Genomic DNA, 25,713 nt, shown 5'->3' on the forward strand with positions numbered 1-25,713 from the left:
CCAGAGAGTGAAGGTCCGGGGTTCGATCCCCGGCCACTTCATACCAGAAGACATTCAAACATGGTATTTGTTGTTACATTGCCTGACGCTCAGCATTAAGAGTCTAAAATAAGGACTGGTCGGCTAGGAGTCAGTATACTGAGTGGGGTATTCATGTTAAACCGCGGCATGGTATCTCAGTAGGCTAGCACTATAATATCAGTATTAGTACAGACTAGTTAACCCACATACACACACATGTGCATGCACGTCACTATATAAGTGCAATAGTCTTGGATGCGATGTTAAATCCCATTTCACCTCACTGTGTCTTAAAGCAGATTATTCTGCAGTCAATCTCACTGTTTCGTTTACATATATTGGACCGCCTGGATCTGCCAGGAGATCTTCAGTTTACCATGACTCCCCAGTATACGGACTCCATGCTGACCAGTTTTTATTCTATCCCCAAAATGCCGAGCTCATGGCAGGGTACCACCACCTTTTAACGTCTTTTGTTATGTGTCTGGGGATGAAAACGCTGACAATTTGCTCTCAGGCAGACACTCTATCCACTGGACCACAGAGGCATCAGAAAGTAAAGTAGGTCAGTATTAGTGTCTCCAAGGATGCTCCAATGAAGTTTGTGTGCTTTACCCCCATTAGTGAAAGAAAAAAAACCTCATCCCCTTTCATAATGTGGAAGGGGGACTTCCCCTAACTTTTTTATGTTGATTTCTTACAGAATTTGTTACATTTGTCTCAGTTATAACCTGAGTTTATGGTGCAACATTTTTGTGATTTTCAGGTATTTCGACGTTGTGGTCGAATTTATACATTTTTGTGACATTTGGAGATTTTTGTTTGAGATTATTTTCCAGGCAGCGCTTTAAGAATAACACATAACACATTATTTTTCAGAAGACCCAGTATGTTTAGAGAACAGTTTACAATTAACTGATATATAACTATTAGAGTAAATGAGTATGAATGTCATGAATGTACCGATAAGACTTATATTATTTTTAAAGCAATTGTTTTCGCTCCCTGCTGCGCTGCTAGTGATGAGGGAGTTAGTGAGGATGCTACGTGGTCTCCTGCCTCTGTAGATCACAATAAGCAGCGCGCACCTAACTCTTCATATGCATCAGCGCTGCGCACACTGCGACAACAGCTTAGCGGCGGGGCCTTGTGGTGGTGTCATGCACGTACCTTGTGGCTGTGGGTTCTGCTATATACATGCTAAGTCTCCGTCACTCGTCATTGTGATCACAATCGTAACATAACACGTATAGACATTTCTCACAATACAGAGTCCATGGAAATTTGTGCAAAATGCATACTACGACCAGTGCTTAACTTACTTACATTGGGAAGCATGTGTAGTCCACTCGTCCAAGGCGCTTGAATTAGCTGTGCAGAGCTGCGTCCATTTGGCATGTCAGAAACGTGTGATCGTCGTTCAAATCTCTTGAATTTTGTCTTCTCAGCACCATACCCATGCTCATGCGTTTCACTTAGTTGTAAACTGTTAGTGCGTGCACAGCGATGGAAATAACGTTTTGGTCTTCTCGTCCAATTAATGATAACATATAGCAAAACCCTTAAAAATGGCAAATTTCTACTAGCCCTTATGATACCTTTACTATTGGGCAGTTTGGCAGGACTGCAGGACTGGTGCCAGTTTCTACCACTGCTGTCGTGCGTCCTCCCACATGAAGCTGTCACGGAATATAACTGACACACTGTTCACAGCAGCGTTAAATCCAACTCACCATTCCCTCTTGTGTGTTGTCATGCATGATGTGGTCTATTTCATTAGAAATATTAGAAGAGCTGACTTATCTCTCAGTCATATGACTCTATGAGCAAGGCTGCTTCCAAGTTTCATCTGTTACCCGTTTGAACACTAGAAGGCGTGGTAAATACACTCACGATGACCTGTGGGCTTAGGCCTTACAAATATTTACATACAAATGTACTGTGTTTCTAGAAGTGTTCAATGTAATATTGATCTTTCATGAACAGGAATTTAGACGTATATATATGTATGCTCAAGGAAGATGTGATGTGCTTACTATCCAACAAGTACTATCCTCAATACGTCACGGGGTTGTATACACTTCATTCCTCCAATCATAAAGAGGAAAAGAAGCCAGTTCTCAGACCAATGACGGTTTTGTTTACAGCTGACACGTTTTTGTTCCTCGCCATAGCTTCCCTGTCCATAAAAAATTGGAAGGGTTCTGACAAAGATCATGCACATAGTAGGGTTCATTTGGCAACCATGACTTATACACGACTTCATTTCATTGGCTGAGCAGAATAATATTAAGTGACCAATACAACGCATATCAGCCCAGTGTGTCTTAACCCATGATATCTATATGTGCCATAGGTTGCCTAGCTAGATACTTGCTAGATACTTGCTGTGTTTTATGCCAATCTCATTAAATCAGATCTTTCACTCCGATACCTTACCTCTCTGCGTCAAGATCTGAGTACAACTTGAAAGAAGGTCGTGTTGGATGATCTTTAAATGAAGGATGCCTGATTTCTTGATCAAATTACGTGTCAGCTTTCTAAAACGATCATTGCAATAGAAAACCACGGCAGAACATAAATATACTCGCAGTAGCAGAGACCGCCTTCATTGTCTACTGATAGATCCTCCTCAAGGAGAGTGGAAGGTACAGTGTTTGATCCCTGGCCACATCATACCAATAGACGTTACTAGAAGGTACTTGTTGTTACCCTGCCGGCACTCGGCATGTGCATTCAGTCTTGCTTGACAACAGATAAGGATCTATATTTATTCTTTACAGTAAATAAAAAAGTTGTTATCGATATATTGTGTCTTCTTTGTCATCCGTCACATTGTAAGTAATACCTATCAAACAATTAAATAAAAGAATGGGTTACTTTCAATCCCTGATATATCCTATCAGATTTATCAGGTGCATGTTTTGTTAGTCTGTTTCCCGAATTTTCCGTTGTTCATGTAAATAGATGTTAGATGTTATTCTGTCATTAATTATTTCTTTGAATTTTTCTGGTGATGGGATAAGTATTTTTTCTCAGTGGCAGACAAAAGGTATGATATTTTGGATGTTATTTTGAAGCTTATATGTGGGCTGGCATGATTTCTACACTTTGTGGTGTCTGTCGTTTCTAGTTTTGTGTGGAATGAAAGTAGTTTTAGATGTTGTCAACTACATTTGGCTTCTAAGTGTGAACCAGCATGGTCGCCATTTTACTTGTAAGTTTATGGTCGCCATTTTCATTTCAATTGATGGATCATGGTCGCCATTTTACTTGTAAGTTTATGGTCGCCATTTTCATTTCAATTGATGGATCATGGTCGCCATTTTACTTGTAAGTTTATGGTCGCCATTTTCATTTCAATTAATGGATCATGGTCACCATTTTAGCTGAGAGTTGATGATTGCCATTTCATGATTGCCATTTCATGATCGCCATTTCATGATTGCTATTTCATGATTGACATTTCCATTTCAACTGATGGATCTTCATCTTCATCTCACCAGATAGAATGTTTTCCTGATTTTAGCTGTTAGAAGATGATCTCTGCTTTAACTTTTGGATCTCCATTTAACCTGACAGAATAATGATCACCTTTAACTGAGGACCCCAGGGGAGATTCTGGGTTAGAATGGGTCCCCACTCCCTTTTGCTGATTGTAAGAGGTGACTTAATGGGTGGGGTGATCAGGCTCGGTGACTTGATGATTGCATGTCCTTGTACCGTGACTGGGTGGATCATTAATCCCAATATCGATGACTGATGTGCCTGGTCCAGACTAAATTATTTACAGGCCATGGTATAGCTGGAATAATGCTGAGTGCAGCTTTAAACAAGAAACACATGTACAAAGAAACCTAAGAGGCGATTGACTTGGTTGAAAATTGTAGAACAGTGCTCATTGTATCAGTCACTGGGTCATCTAGTTCAGTGTTTACACCTTGATGTAGCTTGATTATTGCTGGCCGTGGTTCTAAAGATTAAACTTTAAAGCAACAATTAAGTGACATACATTCTAACCAGTAGAACATTTCAGCTTATAAGTTATAAAGATCACAGGATATCATATAAAGTAATTAGCCTACATGATAAAATAAACAGGAAATTATTTAAATTCTAATAATATGTATCCAGTTTGATTTGCATGTTTCCTGGGAGCAAACTTAAATTCAGTAGTAAGTGAGGGAGTCGGAAGTGCAAAGCTTAGCTCAACTGTCTTTTTCAGCGGGAAAAGCACCTTGACCTGTCGATACTCTCCGAATGATGGCGTTCCTCAGAGTTTACCGACTGACTGTCTGGGGTTCTTTGAAAGCCAAAAGACCTTGGGCAGTGTTTGCAGTTTTCCTTAGGAGTCAAAGATGTCATATTCTAAATCATTTGCTCACACTATATTTGTTTTGAAACTGTAGTGTGAGTTGTGTCGCTATGTGTTTGCAGGAACCGTATGCGTATGTACCCTGCTTTCGTCAACTGTACCACCATTGACTGGTTCAGTGAGTGGCCGCAGGATGCCCTGCTGGAGGTCGCCGACAAGTACCTGGCCGAGATGACCCTGGGCAGCGAGGAGGAGGTCAGTCAGTTCTCAAACAGTTGTCAGTCAGGTCAATAAATGTGACCCACCTGGAGAAAAGGGGACTTTATGGTTGTTGGGGTACAATTGTGCTGTCACGTCATAAAATAAACATGTTTGATGTCGCCATGTAACGAGGCAGTTTTGCAGGGTATAGGTCTTAACAGGAAGTTTATACATGTCTTATATATTCCCTGTGTTAAGTTGAATATATCTCTCTGAATAGTCACAGTTCTACATGTGCGGATTGTAAAAATGTATCATATATTTCGTTGTTAGTTTGTAAACATTATTTCAAAGCATTTCAGCATACATGTCTACTTTCAATTAAACAGACATTATATCTAAAAACTGCAATTATTACACTAACAGTCATAAGTTTGAAAATGAGACTTTGCAGAAAATGAGTTCCGATGTATCAGTTGTACTTTTGTGGTCCTAAGATACTAAGTCAATGTGTAATTTTTCACCCACAAGGTCCTTCACCTCATGGTTGGTCACAGATATGAAATGAAGAAGTGTTTTTTCAGTAGATCAGTGATTAGTGGGACTTGACAATACATGTGTTCTAGTCTCTGCCATATTCAGTTACCATCTTCATTTGACCTTGGTGTTTGGACCATGTTCTTATCATTCTCAAAATGCATCTCTTTGCACTGAAAACAACAACAACCTCCTCGGAAACCGTGGGACCAGTGACCTTAAACCTGTCATGTTTGTTCCCAGCAATGATGACATTCCAATTTGTTGATGTGGTGTGAATCCAATTTATTTTCAATATTGGCGGTCACAGTGACCATTATGCAGCCATTTTATCACCTAACTGATCCGTGAAGATGTGGGTAGAGAATAGGTTTTCAGTAACCCATGCTTGCCGAAAGAGGCAACTCTGGTCAGACTCGCTGACTTGGTTGGTCCATGTCATTGTATCCTAATTGCTTGGATCGATGCTGATGATGTCAATCACTGGATTGTCTGGTTCAGATAGCGGGAATATTGCTGGGTGCGCCATTGAATAACAAACAAACAAACAAATATTACCAGACTGAAGAAGCTGAACTTCAGCGTGTGTGTTCCTTCTTAGGATTTAGAACTGTTATTTTTATCATAGTTTTGTCAGATCATTAGGATTATGTTGTTAATTTTTGGTCTGCGGTACTTATACAGAAAATATTTTAATAGCAATGCTGACAGCAACCTTTGTTGAGAGTCTCTCTTCGTTGACATTTTTAAACAGTTGTCTACATATCCAGGTGAGCTACATGTGAGCTTCACTGCAGTTTTATTCTTTACTTTCCCTTCCAGAACAAGCTGAAGCCTTCCCTCGCAAAGATCTTCTCCGTCATGCACAAGTCTGTGTCAGAGTTCTCCAAGAGGATGCTGCTCGAGATGAGACGTCACAACTACGTCACGCCCACCAACTACCTCGAACTGGTGTCAGGATATAAGAAGTAAGAATCGGTCACTAACAACCTCTGCGGGACTGGACAGTCAGGCGTGGATAGCGTGTCAATGTACCCTGATGGCAAGGATCATTGCTCACAATATCAGTCACTGGGTTCTCTTGTTCTGACTCGATTAGTTACATGCCGCCATCACTTAGCTGGAAGGTGGATTTATACGGTTATAAACAAACCACACGCACATCATTTGATGATGAAAAGAATAATATTGATAATATTTGAATTAGCTTGAATAAATGGCTTATATGTACAACACTTCACTACATGTGAATGCTCAGTCACTTTACATTAATACCCTGAATGGATAATGTGCCTTCAAATTGCATTCTCAACTCCCAGGGGAGGATACACCAAAATCATGAATCCAAATGTCCAAATGAAAAAGGAAAGTGAGCTTGACTTGCTTCATAGAGGTGAGAGATTGACACGACAGTTTGAGATGGTCAACATACCTGATGTTGTAAATCAGTTGGTGATTCTGTTACAGACTGTTGAATGAGAAGAAGAAGGAGCTGGGCGACGCTGCCAACAAGCTGAAGAACGGTCTGAGTAAAATTGATGATACGCGGGAGAAGGTGGAGAAGATGTCGGTGGAGTTGGAGGACGCCAAGACGAAGGTGGCGCAGTTCCAGAAGCAGTGCGAGGAATACCTGGTCATCATCGTCCAGCAGAAGAGGGAGGCGGATGAGCAACAGAAGGTGAGGGCATGTCACCTGGAGGGGGCTGGTCACCTGGGGTGTGGGCATGTCATCTGGAGGGGGGCTGGTCACCTGGGGTGTGGGCATGTCATCTGGAGGGGGCTGGTCACCTGGGGTGTGGGCATGTCATCTGGAGGGGGCTGGTCACCTGGGGTGTGGGCATGTCATCTGGAGGGGGCTGGTCACCTGGGGTGTGGGCATGTCACCTGGAGGGGGCTGGTCACCTAGGGTGTGGGCATGTCACCTGGAGGGGGCTGGTCACATGGGGTGTGGGAATGTCATCATGAGGGGGCTGGTCACCTGGGGTGTGGGCATGTCATCTGGAGGGAGCTGGTCACCTAGGGTGTGGGCATGTCATCATGAGGGGGCTGGTCACATGGGGTGTGGGAATGTCATCATGAGGGGGCTGGTCACCTAGGGTGTGGGCATGTCATCATGAGGGGGCTGGTCACCTATGGTGTGGGCATGTCATCATGAGGGGGCTGGTAACATGGGGTGTGGGCACGTCATCTGGAGGGGGCTGGTCACCTAGGGTTAGGGCATGTTATCATGAGGGGGCTGGTAACATGGGGTGTGGGCATGTCATCTGGAGGGGGCTGGTAACATGGGGTGTGGGCATGTCATCATGAGGGGGCTGGTAACATGGGGTGTGGGCATGTCATCTGGAGGGGGCTGGTCACCTAGGGTGTGGGCATGTTATCATGAGGGGGCTGGTAACATGGGGTGTGGGCATGTCACCTGGGGGGTGGGCATGTCATCTAGAATGGGCTGGTGCGTATCATCTGGCATTTGAGTGTATCATGTTGTGTCGGATTGTGTCATCTGGATTTGGGGGGGGATGGGAGCATGTCATCGTCGGAGTGTGTCATCTGGGGTGGGTACAGCTTATCTGGCCCAGCTGATTTTCTAATCAACTCACCATTTTATAGGTGTACAATTAATGCTAAAATAAGAATGTGCTTATTGCCCAAGACTTTATTTTTGTTTTTGCGTACATTCAGCTAATTTCTTCCGATATTATGCTGGCATGCCATGATATGACTGAAATATTAAACGACTTTAAAAGGGGACTCGTCAATTGGCACACCAAGCAAATTTGATTCAAGTCATTCACATCTTTTTTATCTATATTAGCCTAGAAGGAAAAGATTACACTGTTTGTTTGTTTGTTTGTTTCAGTCTGTGGCTCAGAAGGGCGAGCGTATTGCAGAGGAAGAGACAAAGTGTCAACACATGGCCGACCTGGCCCAGCATGACCTGGATGAAGCCCTGCCAGCCCTGCAGGAGGCCATCAAGGTGAGCACAAGTCACAGTGACCTGTTGGGTAGGACATTGGTCTCAGTGACCTCCAGGTTATGGTAACAGGTCACAGTGACCTAGAGGCTATGGTTACAGGTCACTCCGACCTATCGGGTAGGACACAGGTCATGTACTGATGAGTGCAGGGCTCACTTGCACAGAGCAATCTCAGGTCTACAATTATTGTAAGTCCCATAGTTTTACGTATCTACTTACAATAGCTGCTACAAACACTTTGTCCAAATGCCCTCTTGGTCACATTGACCGTCGGGGATGAGTAGTTCATGCTGACTTACAGTACATGGGTAGAGGTCATACTGACCTACAGTGCATGCGTACAGGTCACACTGACCGACAGTGTCGAGATACAGGTCGCACTGATATACAGGTCACACAGACCTATAGTACGAGGGTACAGGTCACACTGACCTACAGTACATGAGTACAGGTCACACTGACCGACAGTGTCGAGATACAGGTCGCACGGACCTACAGTGTAGATATACAGGTCACACGGACCTACAGTACATGGGTACAGGTCACACGGACCTACAGTACATGGGTACAGGTCACCCTGACCGACAGTGTAGGGTGGGATACAGGTCACACTGACCGACAGTGTAGGGTGGGATACAGGTCACACTGACCGACAATGTAGGGTGGGATACAGGTCACACTGACCGACAGTGTAGGGTGGGATACAGGTCACCCTGACCGACAGTGTAGGGTGGGATACAGGTCACACTGACCTACAAAGGTATGATCAAAGTTGAACTGCTATTGCACAAAGAACTAAACAGTAGCCTGACTGGTTCTCTACAACACAAAGAATGAAGTAGTTTCATCATAAGCACATCATCTTCTCCACACCAGGCTCTGGAGTCACTCAGCAAGAAGGACATAACAGAGATCAAGTCGTATGGCCGACCCCCCGCTCTGGTAGAGAAGGTTATGGAGGCTGTTATGATTCTCCGGGGAAATGACCCAACATGGCCGGAAGCCAAGAGACAGCTAGGTGAGAACCCTCATTATTTATAAGAAACTGAATAACTACATGGTTAAAATTTAGTATACGTAAAGTGTTAATATTTATTATGCCCTCGACCTAAAAGGCGATGTATAGTTATACCAAAGAATTCCGTCCGTCCTTCTGAGGACATTTTTTTTGTGCGCCCCAAAACTTGAAAACTACTGCATAGATTTTTTTCACACTTGGTGATCACTTTCTATTCTAATAGGAGGGATACAATGCAAAGTTTGATTTCAATATTTGGATTTTATGAAAAAATACATTAATTTTCATTTTTTTACTTGGAATTTGTTTAACTTAAACATTTGTATGACCTATAACTTGAAAACTACTGCATGGATTCTTTTAAAGTTTTGTGAACAGTTGCCATACTAATAGAAGAGGTGATAGCGATTGTGATATGTGGAATTTCTGAGAAAATATGATTTTTTTCATGTTTTAAACTTAGGATACTTTTTTTACTTCAACATTTGTGTGACATATCACTTGAAAACTGCTTCATGGATTCTTTTCCAATCAGAGTACAGTTCCTATACCAATAGGAGAGGTGCAGTGCAAAGTTTGATTTCGATAAGTGGATTTTCTGAGAAAATATTGCTTTTTTCATGTTTTGAACTCACTTCTTGCCTTTGTTTTATTTTATTACTAGTCCACATAAATGATATGTTACAGCATTGCCACGAAAGCTAGACATTGAACAAACAGGAAATGGTTATACGATGGTGATGTATTGGATGCAGGTGCCCCAGTTGTGTTTTGGACCTTAAGTTTACAGTGTTTCAGTGACTGTTTTCAGCATAGTTATGTTTTGATAACATTTGTAATTTTTCATTGTGTCATTTATTTACATCCCTTTTGTTAATTTGGACCCCAGCAGGGGTTCACAGTATGATAAATGGTTGCTAGGCAACTCTTGGATAGTGACCCAGCTTCATCAGTGATTCTGTCTCTCTTAGGTGATGGCAACTTCTTGAAGCAGCTGATGAACTTTGACAAGGACAACATTACAGACCGTATTCTGAAGAAGATTGGCTCATACTGCCAGCAGTCTGACTTCCACCCCGAGATTATCGGGCGTGTGTCGACCGCCGCCAAGTCCCTGTGTATGTGGGTGCGCGCTATGGAGGTGTACGGGCGGATCTTCCGAGTCGTGGAACCCAAGAGACAGCGTCTGCAGGCTGCCCAGTCTCAGCTGAATGAGAAACAAGCTGCACTTGCTGATGCTAAGGCCAAACTAGCTGAGGTAGGTCTGTTACAGTCTTAGGAGGAAGTCAGTGATTGTGCTCAGTCAGCAGGATACGGACATCACTCTAGAATACAATGAGATCTTATTTACAATGGAAGACACCATATGCTTGCATGGCATTATTTTTTTTATTTGATCCACCCTGTTTATCTAAAAAGCAGAATGGAAGAAATAATCAAAATAATTTGGTTTTGATACAAATATTATCTTACTCAAAATAGAAGAAAAGTATATTCATGGCGTGCTGCCAAGTTCCATATTTTCAAGAAAAAATAGCGTTCTTGTGAAAGGTCTAGAAGATTTCTGCAGCTTCAAGTCCCATATAATGGTCTCCGTGGTGTAGTGGAGACATACAGGGGATAAAACAAGGACTGGTCAGCTAGGAGTCGAGTTGGTTAAACATGACATGGTATCTCATTGGGCTAGCACTGTAAAACCTGCATTAGTCCAAGCTAGTACAAGCAGCCACCCAGACACATGTATATCGTTTGGTGAGTGCAATAATCTGGAATTTGACTTTAAACGAAATTTCACCAAACATTAAAGCCCATAGTCAGGTTGCGTTCAGCAGCCCATTTCTTTTTAGTTATCAAATATCTCTTAAAACTCTCCTGACAACATGGCATCTGTTGTGTCACAATCACAATATCCAGCCTGAGCTTCTCTTATTTCGTATGTTTAATTAATCGATGTACAGAACTTGGTCATTTGTTTATTCGTCAGATCACTATACCTAATGACACTAATAATCGATAACACTTATATGATTTGTATTTATCTTATGAATACCCCTACAAATGACCATGAAGATCAGGGTAGAGAATAGGTCTTTAGCAACTCATGCTTGCTGTAAGAGGCGACTAACGGGATTGGGTGGTCAGGCTCGCTGACTTGGTTGATGGACGTCATCGTAGATCGATGCTAATGATATCAATCACTGGATTATCTGGTCCAGACTCGATTATTTACAGACCTGTCATATAGCTGGAATTTTGCTGGGTGTGGCGTTAAACAACAAACAAACTAACAAACAAAACCTCTGCAAATGTTCCCCTTAGGTGGAAGCCAAGATGGCGGAGCTGAAGAGGCAGTACGACGAAAAGCTTGCCCAGAAGGAGGAGCTGAAGAGGAAGGCGGAGCACACCGAGATGATGCTTGACCGTGCGTCCAAGCTGGTGTCTGGTCTGGCTGGGGAGCGGATCCGGTGGGAGGAGACGGTCAAGGACCTGGAGGAGAGGATGGGCTACCTGGTGGGGGACTGTCTCATAGCGGCAGCCTTCCTGTCCTACATGGGGCCCTTCCTTTCCAACTACAGGGACGAGATGGTGCAGCAGCGGTGGATGCAGGAGGTAGGGGCATGGGGGGTTCCTTGGGGGTGTCATCGGGGGTGTTTATGTAGGTGTCCTCATGGGTTGCCATAGCGTTGTGTCTTTGGGGTGACCTCATGGAGTGTCCTTGTGTTGTGTCTTTAAGGGGTTTCCTCATGGGGTGTAGTCATGGAATGTCCTTTGTGATGTGTCTTTGGGGGTGTCCTCATGTAGTGGCCTCATGGGGTGTCCTTGTGTTATGTCTTTGGGGGTGTCCTTTTGTTGTGTCTTTGAGAGTGTCCTCATGGGGTTTCCTTTATAGTGTCTTCATGGAGTGTCCCTATGTCTTGTTGTCATGTTGTGCCTTCATGTAGTGTCCATTTGTCATGTCGTGTCTTCTTGACCCACTCATGCCAGAATCCGATGATCGTGGGTTTGAATCCCGGTTCACCTTGATAATGATTCTTGGTTTGTCAGCAACACATCATGCTGGTCCGTCACCAAAGTAGTAAACGGCTTACACCTACTTCAATTTGGGCTTTCCACCTCATCAATCCGACATGCTAGTATACCACTGAAATACTCTTCGAAACGGCATCAAACCAAATTCACTCATTTGTTTGACATTGTCCCCAGGTGAGAAAGCTCGGTGTGCCGTGTGCGCCGGACTTCAGTTTTTGTAACTTCATGGCCAAGCCGACTCAGGTGCGGGACTGGAACATCCAGGGTCTGCCTAGCGACGCCTTCTCCACGGAGAACGGTGTGATCGTCACCCGTGGCAGTCGCTGGCCCCTGATGATTGACCCCCAGGGACAAGCCATCAAGTGGATCAAGAATATGGAAGTGTCTAAGGTAGGAATATTGACTGACACTGGGTATGTCTTGAAGAGCTTATTTTGTTGCTTATGTCTGAAGTATTAGATTGAGATACTTTTAATTGTTCATCTTAAAACCAAAGAACAAGTCTGAGCAAAATTCACATTCATTTTCTTTCAAAGTATGGGACCAACCTGGAGATAAGGGAGCTTATGTGTGAAAAATCACAGTTTGACTTTTGATTATGTTTTAAGGGGCGGTCGGGTAGCCTAGTGGTTAAAGCGTTTGCTCGTCACGCCGAGGACCCGGGTTCGATTCCCGACATGGGTACAATGTGTGAAGCCCATTTCTGGTGTCCCCTGCTGTGATATTGCTGGAATATTGCTAAAAGCGGCGTAAAACCATACTCACTATTATGTTTTAAAACTACAGTGTCTTCGGAACACAAAAATGCAATTCACAAGCTTCAATTCATATTTTTTACAGAGATACATGGCATCAAACATAAAACTCATTTTCTGACTTAAAACGCTTTTGTAATAATTGCAGTTTTAAACATAATATCCGATGAATTGAAAGTAAACATATACGCTGAAAGGTTTTCAAATAATGTTTTTATTACATGACAAACCTGCGAGAAATGATATTTTTGTAGTCTTAGCACAATTGTATCCCAGCAACCATAAGTCCATTTTCTCCAGGTGGGTCACATTTGTCCCCTGTATCATCTCTGAAAGTCATAAATCACAATTTAATGTAACATGGCCCATGGAACCACGAACGAGTCAGTGTTTTGTCACTTGGTAGGATTTCAACTTTTTCAATAAGCAGTAACTTCGTATTTCATCCTGAGTGATAGGGATGTCACAATTCACCAATACATCAGTGCATGGATAATATTCCCAGACAATACGATACACGATACACAACTACCTATATTGTTACATAATTTAATCCAGTATCACTTCACACAGTGAACCCTAGCAGCAGTGGTAGGACCTCGTTGGCAAAATGAGTCCTATGTTTTCAGAAACAATTTTATCTTTGTTAATTTATGCTAAGTTTTAAGACTTAAATTCTGTTCTAGTTTTTTTCTAACTGGTTTTAATGCTCTAGTTTTCTGTAATTTGAATAACATTGATTGAAATGAGACATATTTATTTTTAAAAGAGACCAGATATGCAGGAAGTTTCAAGCCATCTTAACAGTATTTATGCCCTGTGAATTATACAGATTGTCACAAATTCAGTATCATGATACGTATTGTGAACAAAATATTGCAACTGGATCGGAGATCGTCATATTGTGACATTTCTACTAAGTTGCATGTTGTCATTTTTTACAAACTCAGACTGAACATTTACTTACAATAGTCTATTTGGAGTTGTCTTACATGTGCACTAAGCCAGTAATTACCCTCAGGTTAGAAACAACCGAGTTCGTAAAAATTGTATGTCCGCTAGTGTTTACGTCATCCAGACGGCATTGGGGACAGCATACAAATCTTATTGCGACGACGTAAGATCAGAATGATATCCCACTAGAAACGACATCCTAGATAAAGAAATTATTACCCTCACTCTCGCTCGAGATACCCAGGAATTCCGACACTCGTTTCGTAAAATCCGTATGACACACATGCTCATGTAATAATATCTATGTATGATTGTAATAGCTGAATGTTGATGTTCCTCCAGGGTCTGAAGGTGATAGATCTGCAGCAGTCTGACTACATGCGCACGATGGAGAGTGCAATACAGTTTGGCCTGCCCGTCCTGCTGCAGAATGTGCAGGAGAAGCTGGACCCCTCACTGGACCCCATCCTCAACAGATCCCTCATCAAGATCGGTCAGTCCTCCACACCTCAAGCTTCCTTTATAACGGCCCCATCCTCATCTTCATCACATGATGACGTTGTTAATGGGTTATTTATGTGTCATTGTACCTTGATGGCTTCTTGAGCCACAAAATACATAATTTATAAAATGACTTGTTATTGTTATAGGTCATTATTAAATGATTTATTATTGTTATAGGGCATTATAAAATTACTTATTATTGTTAAGGCCAATCTAATACAGTCTAAGATTTCCAGGCAGTGGATATTGACAACTTGGAGACGAGTGCCCTTACCGCCCTCGGACTTTAATTAGTGCCGCATGGAGGATCTCGTTGCCAGATTGATGTGATGCTTGGCTAATGACTTCATCAAATTGTCCAACACTTTACCACGGAACCATGTGTGTTATCAGAAATAAGTGCCCATCTACACCCAATTGACACCCAATTGTTAACTTTTATGCACATGCACAGTAGCCAATTTCTCTGTGAAACTCGAAACTTGGTAAAAATTATATGGAGTTTACTCAAATTACATTGGATTAATTTGTTAAAAAAGATAGCTAGCCATACCCGATGTCAAAGTCAACCCAAAGGATCTTAATGGGGTGCCTGACCTTAAGGTTCATAAAGAGGTGTTTCTTTGGCAAGTGGTGCCCGACCCTAAGGTTCGGTAAGAGATGTTTGATTGGAAAGGTGTACCTAACCCTAATGATCGTGAAGGGGTATTTGATCAGAAAGGTGTACCGAACCCTAAGTATCGTGAAGGGGTGTTTGATCGGAAAGGTGTACCTAACCCTAATGATCGTGAAGGGGTATTTGATCAGAAAGGTGTACCTAACCCTAAGGATCGTGAAGGGGTGTTTGATCGGAAAGGTTGTACCTAACCCTAAGTATCGTGAAGGGGTGTTTGATCAGAAAGGTGTACCTAACCCTAATGATCGTAAAGGGGTGTTTGATCAGAAAGGTGTACCTAACCCTAATGATCGTAAAGGGGTGCCCTGATCAGAAAGGAGCTCCAAGGACTGAGGATAGAGTTGGGGGTTACTAACCGTAACACAACTAACCCTGAGGATCAAAATGGCATGTGAGCTCTGTGTAGCGAGAGCCATAGTTGGCAGCCTGAACCAATAAGGTCTAGTAAGCTGCACCTGGTTTATAAACTGCATTGTTGCCAAAAATTGGTATACTGAAAGACAATGAAAACACATAATCAACTTGAAACCTGAAAAGATATGTTTTTGTGCTCAAGTCCATCTTAAACACATTGATTGAGATTGGAACCAGTTTGACGACATTGTTATGTTTGATTATGTCATGCCTACCTGTGAAGACCTGGGGTAGAATAGATCTTCAGCAACCCATGCTTGAAGTAAAAGGCGACTGTGCTTGTCGTAAGACACGACTAACAGAATTTGGTGATCAGGCTCTCTCACTTGGTTGATGCATGTCATCGTATCCCAATTGTGTAGATTGATGTTCATGATGTCGATCACTGGATTGTCTGGTCCAGACTCAATTATTTACAGACCATCGTCATATAGCTGGAATATTGCTGAGTGCGGCATTAAATAACAAACAAAACAAACAAAAAATCATGCCTAACCACCCTGAACAATTTATTTTGATTGATGTGGCCATTTTATCAAATATTAAAAAAAGTCGAATATATGCATTTTCAAAATGTGTCGGTTTATGAAAAAGAAAACGTTTAAAGAGATCAAAGAATGAAATAGTTCCGTCCTGCAGAGGATGTTTTTTAATGTGGGAGGGCAAGGTATCAAGAGAATATGTGAAAGACAAGTCAATGAGATTTACATTGGATGCATATTCTTCCTATTTGCAGACAATCTTGAGAAGGGTAAAAATGCATGATCTCTATATCAGCAGTCTGGACACCATTCTTCTCATTGGTGTTTCATGACTTGTCACTTTCAAAATGTGTTTATTGTAGATTTTCATTATTTTGCCGTAAGGATTCCAGCAACCTACAAGAGGCAACAAAATGGATCGAGTGGTCAGGCTCAGTGACTTGGCAATTGTGTGTCTTCGTACCCCGAAGCTGTGGATCAATGCACACAACATCGATCACTGGATCGCCATCTTATAGCTGGAATATTGCCCAGTGTGGGGTTAAACACGAAACACACACATATTATTTTTTAATCACATTATCAGCAAGATTATTTTTATTGAAATGGTTTCATGCATTGCATGGCACCACAATTGATGTTTGAAAGGCACTGATATGATGCATAGCCACAGAACCACAATGAATGCCTAAGAATTACCATATTTCCTCTGACAGATGTTCTTTGTGTGTATTTTTCCGATTTCACAGAGACTCTGCCTGCATTTTGTCAGTGTTTAGTGAGCAGCATTATATAAATGCAATAATCTCAAGGCACTTACTTTGGAATCCTAGACATAACCCTGCTTTCTACACACAACTGAACACCATAGGCCTATACTCCATATCGTTGTATCACTATTTTCACTGTGACAGTCTCTTTCATCCTATTTTGTTGTTGCTCAATGTCTATTGGAGGAAATATGGTAGATTGTTCTTGCATGTCAAATATGGAAATATCTACATAGACCTAAATAAGGAAAAGAATTTCTTAAATAAATCAATAATGATCACATATATATATCACATAATATATTAATGGTAGTTGTTGACATATGAGAATGGCAGAATAAAACAAAATACAAATAAACAAATTGCCATAACTTAAAGCATTAAAACAACAGGCCTTAAAGTTTTTGTTATCTGTTTTTGTTGGAAATTTATATGATAGATTGCATGGAACAGAAACCAATTGATGAAATGGCTAAATTGTCAAACTGGTTGTAACTGAGGGACTATTGCAGGTGGAGCTTACATCATCCGTCTGGGAGACAAGGAGATTGAGTACAACAACGACTTCCGTTTCTACATCACCACCAAGCTCAGCAACCCCCACTACACCCCAGAGATTTCCACCAAGGCCACCATCGTCAATTTCGCAGTCAAGGAGCAAGGTTAGAAAAAACTTACAAATCGGAAAGTCTATCTGGCAATATGTATTTCACAGTCTCAAAGATTTTGTTTTCATGGGAGATAACCCCTCATACTAGTATGCTCATCATTCACCAAACCACTTATTTAATCTGTCACCTGACTTGGTCAGATGTGTGAGACGGATGTGTGACAGTAGAAGAGAAAGTCTGTGAGTCCAGTATTGTTAAATAGTGCAGAATGTAATATTGTGAACCTCGTTGCCATGGTCAGTTGCCGCCATTTTGTTGTTATGGATACAGGGGAGATAACCATGTGAGAGAAAAATCATGTCCATATTTTCACCATTTTGTCAATCAGTTTCAAAGGGAAGTATCATTTGTTAATGAATTTCTGTGTAGATACTATCTTAGACGATACAAATAACAACAAAACTTGTATATTTCAACCCACTATACAGGAACAAAGATGAAATATTGGAATACATGTTGTTTTGAGAGCGTATTGCAGTATATGGATAATACCGTGCAGTCCTAGTGCTTCCATAGTTCACCTTAATGTTTGTGTGTGCGCTGCAGGTCTGGAGGCCCAGCTACTGGGAATTGTGGTCCGGAAGGAGCGTCCGGAGCTGGAGGAACAGAAGGACACGCTGGTGAGGAGCATCGCTGCAGGGAAGAAGAAGCTGGTGGAGTGTGAAGATGAGATTCTCAGGTGAGGCTGTGCAACTGTAACAAAGTGACCAGTCAGCAGCTCTTCTGCAGGGGTGGATTTAACTGCTGGCCCGTTGGCCCGTGGCCAGTTAAATTTACAAAGGGCTTTTTGAATTGTAAAGTAGATGGCCCAACCGGCTAGTCAGCATTTCACCCCTTGTCCATGTGCCATAATTTCTTGAGTAATGTGTAATTGATGTAATATTTTGCTGCTCAAAAATCTTTTCAGGTTGTATTTAATTTTCTGTTTGGACACAACTCCTGAATCCTGCAAATTCAATGAAAATATTTAGGGGGATAAGGTCATGTGAATAGGGGGGTATGGGCCACGCTCATCATTTAGGAGTGGGCCAATAGGATTGGAGAAGGGCCAGTAACTTTTCAATGGAGCAAGCCCTTCTGGCTACATGAAACCTCGTTAAATCTACCTCTGTCCTGGTGTATTGTTTTAGTGAAGTGAGGAATAGAGTGAGACTAGACAATTTCACCAATTAAGAACTGGTTTCTTTTAAGGGTTGGCTCTAGGGGTACAGTTTTGAATAACAGCCGAATGTATTTGCAGGCTGCTTAATGAGACCAAGGGCTCCCTCCTCGACGATGAGCAGTTGGTCAACACGCTCCAGACTTCCAAGATAACATCCCAGGAAGTGTCCGAGCAGGTCCAGATCTCTGAGCAGACCGAGGCCAAGATTGATGCTGCCAGAGAGGTGAGCTTATATACACAACACTGACAAGTGTGTGGATCTGGAGGGCGAAGAGTGGAAAACATATGAATCGGATTCTTTTTTCTGCCTTGAAATTTTTCTTCTTATGGGGATTCCTGGTAATCAATATCCCATGCTTGTGATAGGTGGCTGAAGAGGATTGGGTATTGAGGCTCTGTGGCTTGATTTTTGTTGTGTTATTGTGTCCAGGCAGCATTGTGGCTCATGCCTTCAGACCCCGTGGGGATTCTGGGTTAGAATTGGCCTATCCTTGGCATAAGAGGCGACTTCATGGATCGGGTGGTCAGGCTCAGTGACTTGGATGATTGCATGTCATCGTACCTTGACAGTGTTTCGTGTTCAGCACACAAACTACAAATGGGCAAAGTTAAGCAACATTGGTCACATTAAGTGGATTGGCGACTGTGTTTGACTGTGTTTGGCAGCTTGACTCTTTCTAGGTCCTGCCTCACACTGAAGCACATGTTACATGTGGTGTTTCCTGAGGCAAGAGACTTTGTTCGAAATATGACTCTGTTCACCCAGCAGTGAATGGGTACCCGGTAGGATGAGATGTAATGTGACTATTAACCTTCTTGCTGCTCATAAACCAGGGAGTTGAGATTGAAATTCCAGTACACACTGATCCATTGACCATAGCACTTGGAACATGCTTTAGGGTGTGGATTGTATATGTATGCACATTATTATTATTATTAAATGGAAGAAGCTCCACTTGTACAATTATACTTAAGGCTACAGGATCATCTGCTTCTTTCTTCCAGGGCTACCGCCCCTGTGCCCAGAGAGCCTCCATCCTGTTCTTCGTCCTCAACGACATGGGCCGTATCGACCCCATGTACCAGTTCTCCCTGGACTCCTACATCGAGCTGTTCATCCTGTCCATTGAGAAGAGTCAGCGCAGCTCCAAACTGGAGGAGAGGATCGTCAACCTCAACGAGTACCACACTTATGCCGTGTACAGGTGAGCTGGCGCAGTTGTCATATCCTACCTACCGGTACTAGCCCCGATCAGTGTGTGAAATACATATTGCTGGACAGGTAGGACAGCTTGCCTCAAAGGGGAAGTAAAGTCAGCATAGCACATTGCAGATGTTAATACTTTAGGACAGACTTAATCACAAATGCTTGACCCAAATTAAGTTTGAAAAACGGAAATCGCGTAAAACTTACGATAAAAAAAATACAGATGAAAAATGTCTCCACTGCGGGGATTCCCCTTACCAGAGTTAAATCTGTTCCCCATGTTTTACACGCTGTGCGATTTCATTGATGGAGCATGTGCCTAGTCTGCCTGGTGGTTTATTCAGGGTCTTCCTGCTTGTCCCGCATCTATTATGGGTACAAATTCACCCGAGTGTGGTGATGGGTGATACAGTTGGGGATTAAGGGGGGAATCTCACATAAGACAAGTAATTGGTGAGGATTTAACAAAATATAATGACACAGCTACTTGGTGAACTATATTCACATACACTGATACAGTGAAAACTTGAAAATATATATCAATGCGTGACTGAATTTATTAATCATTTAGTACGAGTTGGGCTATAAAAGAAATTACAGACAAGAAACAGTATTCCACTGTGGCAAATGCACAGGCTGACATACAGTCTATTCCCAATTCTGACAGGGGTCGGCACTTGTTTTTTGCTGGATACAAGTTCACGATTAAGACCGGACGTCAAACTTCCATTCACTGGAAATGTTCCCACAGAGCATGTCCGACAACCATTAGCACTAAAGATGACTTTGTTACAAAGCACCATAATCTTTCATACCCTGCCATGAGCAACACAGCAAAACATGGATTTCTGAGAGGCAGAATAAATCCCTTATACACTGCTTCCAAGCAAAAGCACATGTTAACCTTGCTCAATCGAACAGTGGAGCATCATATTAAAACATGTTGGTAAGATAAATTCATTGTAGTAGGATCACTTGGGATCCATCGATCATTAGGACACATAAAACCCCATGTACCCTGTGTGATCCTGCTACAAGTTATAATATAATCATCACTTTGTTTTTATGATTGTGTGTGATCAATTTTACCCAGGTCATGTCATGGCACAGTTTCGGAGAGGCCCAGTTTGTTTTGATGGAGTAACATGGCGTTGTTGTGTTGCAGGTACACATGCCGGGGGCTGTTCGAGAGACACAAGCTGCTCTTCTCCTTCCAGATGTGTGCCAAGATCCTCGAACATGCCGGCAAAATCAACATGGATGAGTACAATTTCTTCCTCAGAGGGGGCGTGGTGAGTTGACTAGTTTGACGTCTATCTCTGGTGACATGTAAACTTTTTAAGAATTCAAACTGAAATAAGGATTGTACAAGTTGATGACCTGGATGCTAGAGGTTCACACAGAAGGAATGACGAGACCCGCGATGTGACCAAAATGAATGTGAATGCAGGGATGAGACTTTTCTACATATTTCGTTATGTTATTTTTGTGATGCATGCAATTACACCATATACATAAATCATATAGTCCCCATACACTTGTCTGTCATTTAGTGTTTTTAAAAAAGAAAAATTCTCATCCCGTGAATGAATGGCCAGGTTCAGAATTATGTAAGGGTGTACTAGGCTGGGTCAAAAACAGACAGAAAACCTATCATTAATCCACACCTTGAGATTAAGGATGAGAGGTTAATGTTATTAACCAAAGACTTATTCAGTTATTTAAACTCATCTTTGGATATGGATTCTGACCTTTAGACACATGCACGCACACATGCACACACAGAGACAGACAGACAGACACAAACACAGACAGACACAAACACAGACAGACATACAGACACACACACATACAGACAGACAAACACAGACATACAGACAGATATACAGAGAGACATACAAACACACAGACAGATAGACATACAGACAGACACACAGACAGACAGACAGACATTCATAAACAGAGACGGACAGACAGACAAACACACAGACAGACATACAGTCAGAGATTCATAAACAGACAGACAGACACACAGAGACTGACACAGACCCACACACACAGACAGACACACACACATGTCACTACATAAGTGCAATAATCTTGAATCGTTTCACCTCACCTCACTCTCCAACTGGAAACAAGTATCCCTATAAAAAGTTGAGAAGAATAGATCTTTAGTTAGTATAAGTCCTCAAGAAGAAATGTTTGTGTTCAGGTAATTGACCGAGACAACCAGATGGACAACCCATGTTCCGTGTGGTTGTCAGACAACGCCTGGGACAACATCACAGAGCTGGACAAACTAGCCAACTTCCACGGCATAATCACCTCCTTCGAACAATACCCCCGCGACTGGAACATCTGGTACACGTCGGCCGAGCCTGAGACCTCGCCACTGCCGGGGGAGTGGGACAACGCATGTAACGAGCTGCAGAGGATGCTGATCGTACGCTCACTTCGTCCCGACCGAGTCTCGTTCTGTGCCACGTCGTTCATTGTCAACAACCTCGGCTCCAAGTTTGTGGAGCCCCCGGTGTTGGACATGCAGCAGGTGGTGGAGGACTCGACGACCAAGACGCCGCTCATCTTCGTGCTGTCTGCAGGGGTGGTAGGTGCAACTTGTTTGTTTGTTTGTTTGTTTGTTTGTTGTTTAACGCCACATTCAGCAATATTCCAGCTTTGTGAAGGTGTCTGTAATTAATCCAGTCTAAACCAGAGAAGCCAGTGATTGACAAAATGAGCATAACTCAATGCAATTGGGATGCAATGACATACATCAACCAAGTCAGCGGGCCTGACCACCCGATCTCGTTAGTTGCCTCTTACGACAAGGGGTCCTGAAGACCAATTCTAACCTGGATCTTTATGGGTGAGGAGTGTTGTGTACAACTTGTGGGTGATAGTGTGTCCTTGAACCCGGATGGTTGCATGTTGCTGATGTTCCTGTCCCAGACTCGGTTTGGTACAGCTTTGTTAGATGCAGCTGGAATATTGGTGACTGTGACGTAACACAATATTCACTCACATGTTACAAAGAAAGTAAAACAAACTCTCTTTACCCGCTTCCATTAAGCAGAAAGCCAAACTGGAACTAGTTCACATTAATCAAGGCTAGTGTATTGTTCTGTCTAGCCATGTGACTAAGGAAGAATTCTGATGCTGATTTTGTCAGCACTATATCAGTGTTCATGGGGATCACAAATGTGGAAGGTATGCAACTCTCACTTTATCTCCCACAAGTAGCTGACACTATTGAAATACTGTCGAAAGGGGAGTGAAATGCATCATTTCCATCTTTATATCTGCTGCTGCTGCTGACAAAAGGTTCTGATTCTCTGCTTCTAGGATCCTACGAGTTCCCTGCTACAGCTAGCTGAAACCAGTGGCATGGCTTCCAGGTTCCATGCCCTCTCACTGGGTCAAGGTCAGGCTCCCATAGCAACCAGGATGATCAAGGAGGGCGTGAAAGAGGTGAGTGTTCAAGTAAAAGTAAAACCTCACTCTGGGAGGAGGTCTTCCAAGTAAAAGTAAAACCTCACTCTGGGATGAGGTCTTCCAAGTAAAAGTATAACCTCACTCTGGGATGAGGTCTTCCAAGTAAAAGTATAACCTCACTCTGGGATGAGGTCTTACTAGTAAAAGTAAAACCTCACTCTGGGATGAGGTCTTACTAGTAAAAGTAAAACCTCACTCTGGGATGAGGTCTTCCAAGTAAAAGTATAACCTCACTTTGGGATGAGGTTTTACTAGGAAAAGTAAAACCTCAGTCTGGGATGAGGTCTTCCGAGTAAAAGTAAAACCTCAATCTGGCATGAGGTCTTACTAAGAAAAAGTATAACCTCCTGAGAGTTATTACCAAAAAACACGTTCTTCCAAAACAATGGTCAGTATCCATGATGGGTTTTATAATTGGATCAGTCCATCCATCAGTGTCTCTCAACTCTGTGTGTGTACAGGGCAACTGGGTGTTCCTGGCCAACTGCCACTTGTCTCTCAGCTGGATGCCACAGCTGGACAAGCTGGTGGAACAGCTGCAGATTGAGGAGCCCCACCCGGAGTTCCGCCTGTGGCTCAGCAGCTCCCCACATCCGGAGTTCCCCATCTCCATCCTGCAGCAGGGCATCAAGATGACAACAGAGCCCCCCAAGGTGAGTGATGGCTGCAGCACACATGGACATACATACAGATTATTATACTCGCACGTGTGTCATACTGATTTTACAAAACGAGTGCCACACTTCTTGTGTATCTCAAGCGAGAGTGAGTATAATACATATATGAATTTTTACACGTATTTGGTCAAATCAGTATGATAAGAGTGTATTAATTTCTTTATGACCAATTATTTCTTAATCCTTTTGAGATTCCTTTTGAAAAATGCACTGATGACAATCGCCATTTTAGAAAATCACAACTGTCAAATGACGTAGCGAGAGCAAGGGAAAGAATGACTTCTTACACAGGTATCTATAATCAGAATGACACACATGCGAGTGTACTAGTTTCTTTGTTACCCATTGTGTCTTTATCCTTAACAGCTCCCCTTTTGAAAAATATATATTGATCACAACTGCCGTCTTAGAAGACCACAATTCTGAAATTCTTGTGAGACATAATTCCGACCTTATGTCATAATAAGATTCTGATGATGTCAACAATGCCATCCTGATGACAGAAACAATACACAGGTGCATGAAGTGATATTTGCTGTAGTGCTCATACGTTTTTATGAACATGGTTATTTCTAACTCTATGGGTGATAATAGTCTGAGTTTGGTTCCAGTGTTATTGTGGGGCATGGTATCACAGTGGGTTGATACTACAAACTGGCATTAGCCTATCAAGACTAGGACAAGCAGTCACAAACAAACATATACATGCACTGCGCTATACAATTGCAATGATCTTGAACGGACATTATACCCTGCCCCACCCCGCCTTACCTCACCTCATCCCTTCTTGCCTCACCTTGCCTCGCCTCACCCCCAACTCACCCCACCTTGTGACACCTCACATCACATCCCACCACGCCCCATCCCACTTCACCTCACCCCACCCACCTCAAACCCACCTCGCCTCGCCTCGCTCCACCTCACCTCGCTCCACCTCACCTCACTCCAGCCCACCCCACATGACCCCACCCCACCCCACCCCACCCCACCTCAAGCCCACCCCGCCTCGCCTCGCCCCACCTCACCTCCCCTCGCCTTACCCCTCCTCACCTTGCCTTACCTCACCCCACCCCACCCCGCCCAACCCCACCTCAAGCCCACCCCACCTCTCCTCACCCCTCCTCACCTCACCCCACCTCACCTCCCCCTCCTCACCTGACCTGACCTGACCTCACTGTTCCCGTTGTGTGTGCAGGGTCTGAAGGCCAACATGAAGCGGCTGTACAACCTGGTGGCCGAGAGTCAGTTCAACCGCTGCCACAAGCAGGACAAGTACAAGAAGCTGCTGTTCTGTCTGTGCTTCTTCCACTCCGTGCTGCTGGAGAGGAGGAAGTTCCTCATGCTGGGATGGAACATCGCTTATGAGTTCAACGACTCCGATTTTGAGGTGAGTTGCTGATCTGGTTCTTTCCTGCTGTAATTTTTAGCTCACCTTACCAAAAGCCCAGTGATCTTACGTGAAGACCTGTTTGTCCAGTGTTCATGATCGTTGGTGTTTGTAAACGTGATCTCAGAAACTGCTGGACCAATGAAGCTGATACTTCATCTACTTGTTATGGCAGTGGGGTAGAATAGTGATTACAGCATTCGCTCGTCACACATGGGGGAAATGTGCGAAACCCATTTGTGGTGTCCCTGGCATGACATTGCTGAAATATTGCTCATTCACTTATACTTATATCCAAAAGACTTCTTTGAATAATTTTCAGTGATTAGAATTTGGTCATATTATTTGTTAATTGTTAATATGGTCACCAGTTGCACTCTGTGTATGATATAAACCTTGTGTGGGATACAGCGAGTGTCAAACGGTCGTGAGACTCCTGAAACTGTAACCATCATAACCTACA

The 25,713-nt window shown here is 42.8% G+C and overlaps 1 protein-coding gene across 1 annotated transcript in view; it reads left to right on the top strand.

Annotated features, from left to right (window-relative positions):
- The window catches only part of LOC139448631 (dynein axonemal heavy chain 2-like), a 95,261-nt gene that overhangs the window by 61,415 nt on the left and 8,133 nt on the right, over positions 1 to 25,713 (top strand). The window contains exons 55-72 of the mRNA XM_071230197.1: positions 4,459 to 4,591; positions 5,897 to 6,042; positions 6,542 to 6,752; positions 7,932 to 8,048; positions 8,925 to 9,066; positions 10,038 to 10,324; positions 11,386 to 11,676; positions 12,271 to 12,486; positions 14,148 to 14,298; positions 17,164 to 17,313; positions 17,869 to 18,001; positions 18,563 to 18,707; positions 19,490 to 19,689; positions 20,857 to 20,983; positions 21,907 to 22,299; positions 23,037 to 23,162; positions 23,648 to 23,839; positions 25,059 to 25,250. Coding sequence (XP_071086298.1) covers positions 4,459 to 4,591; positions 5,897 to 6,042; positions 6,542 to 6,752; positions 7,932 to 8,048; positions 8,925 to 9,066; positions 10,038 to 10,324; positions 11,386 to 11,676; positions 12,271 to 12,486; positions 14,148 to 14,298; positions 17,164 to 17,313; positions 17,869 to 18,001; positions 18,563 to 18,707; positions 19,490 to 19,689; positions 20,857 to 20,983; positions 21,907 to 22,299; positions 23,037 to 23,162; positions 23,648 to 23,839; positions 25,059 to 25,250 — 3,352 coding nt within the window. The remainder of the gene's footprint in view (positions 1 to 4,458; positions 4,592 to 5,896; positions 6,043 to 6,541; positions 6,753 to 7,931; positions 8,049 to 8,924; positions 9,067 to 10,037; positions 10,325 to 11,385; positions 11,677 to 12,270; positions 12,487 to 14,147; positions 14,299 to 17,163; positions 17,314 to 17,868; positions 18,002 to 18,562; positions 18,708 to 19,489; positions 19,690 to 20,856; positions 20,984 to 21,906; positions 22,300 to 23,036; positions 23,163 to 23,647; positions 23,840 to 25,058; positions 25,251 to 25,713) is intronic.

Source organism: Haliotis cracherodii, unplaced genomic scaffold, assembly GCF_022045235.1.
Source record: "Haliotis cracherodii isolate W230 unplaced genomic scaffold, xgHalCrac1.p SCAF_7, whole genome shotgun sequence".
NCBI classification, from domain to species: domain Eukaryota; kingdom Metazoa; phylum Mollusca; class Gastropoda; order Lepetellida; family Haliotidae; genus Haliotis; species Haliotis cracherodii.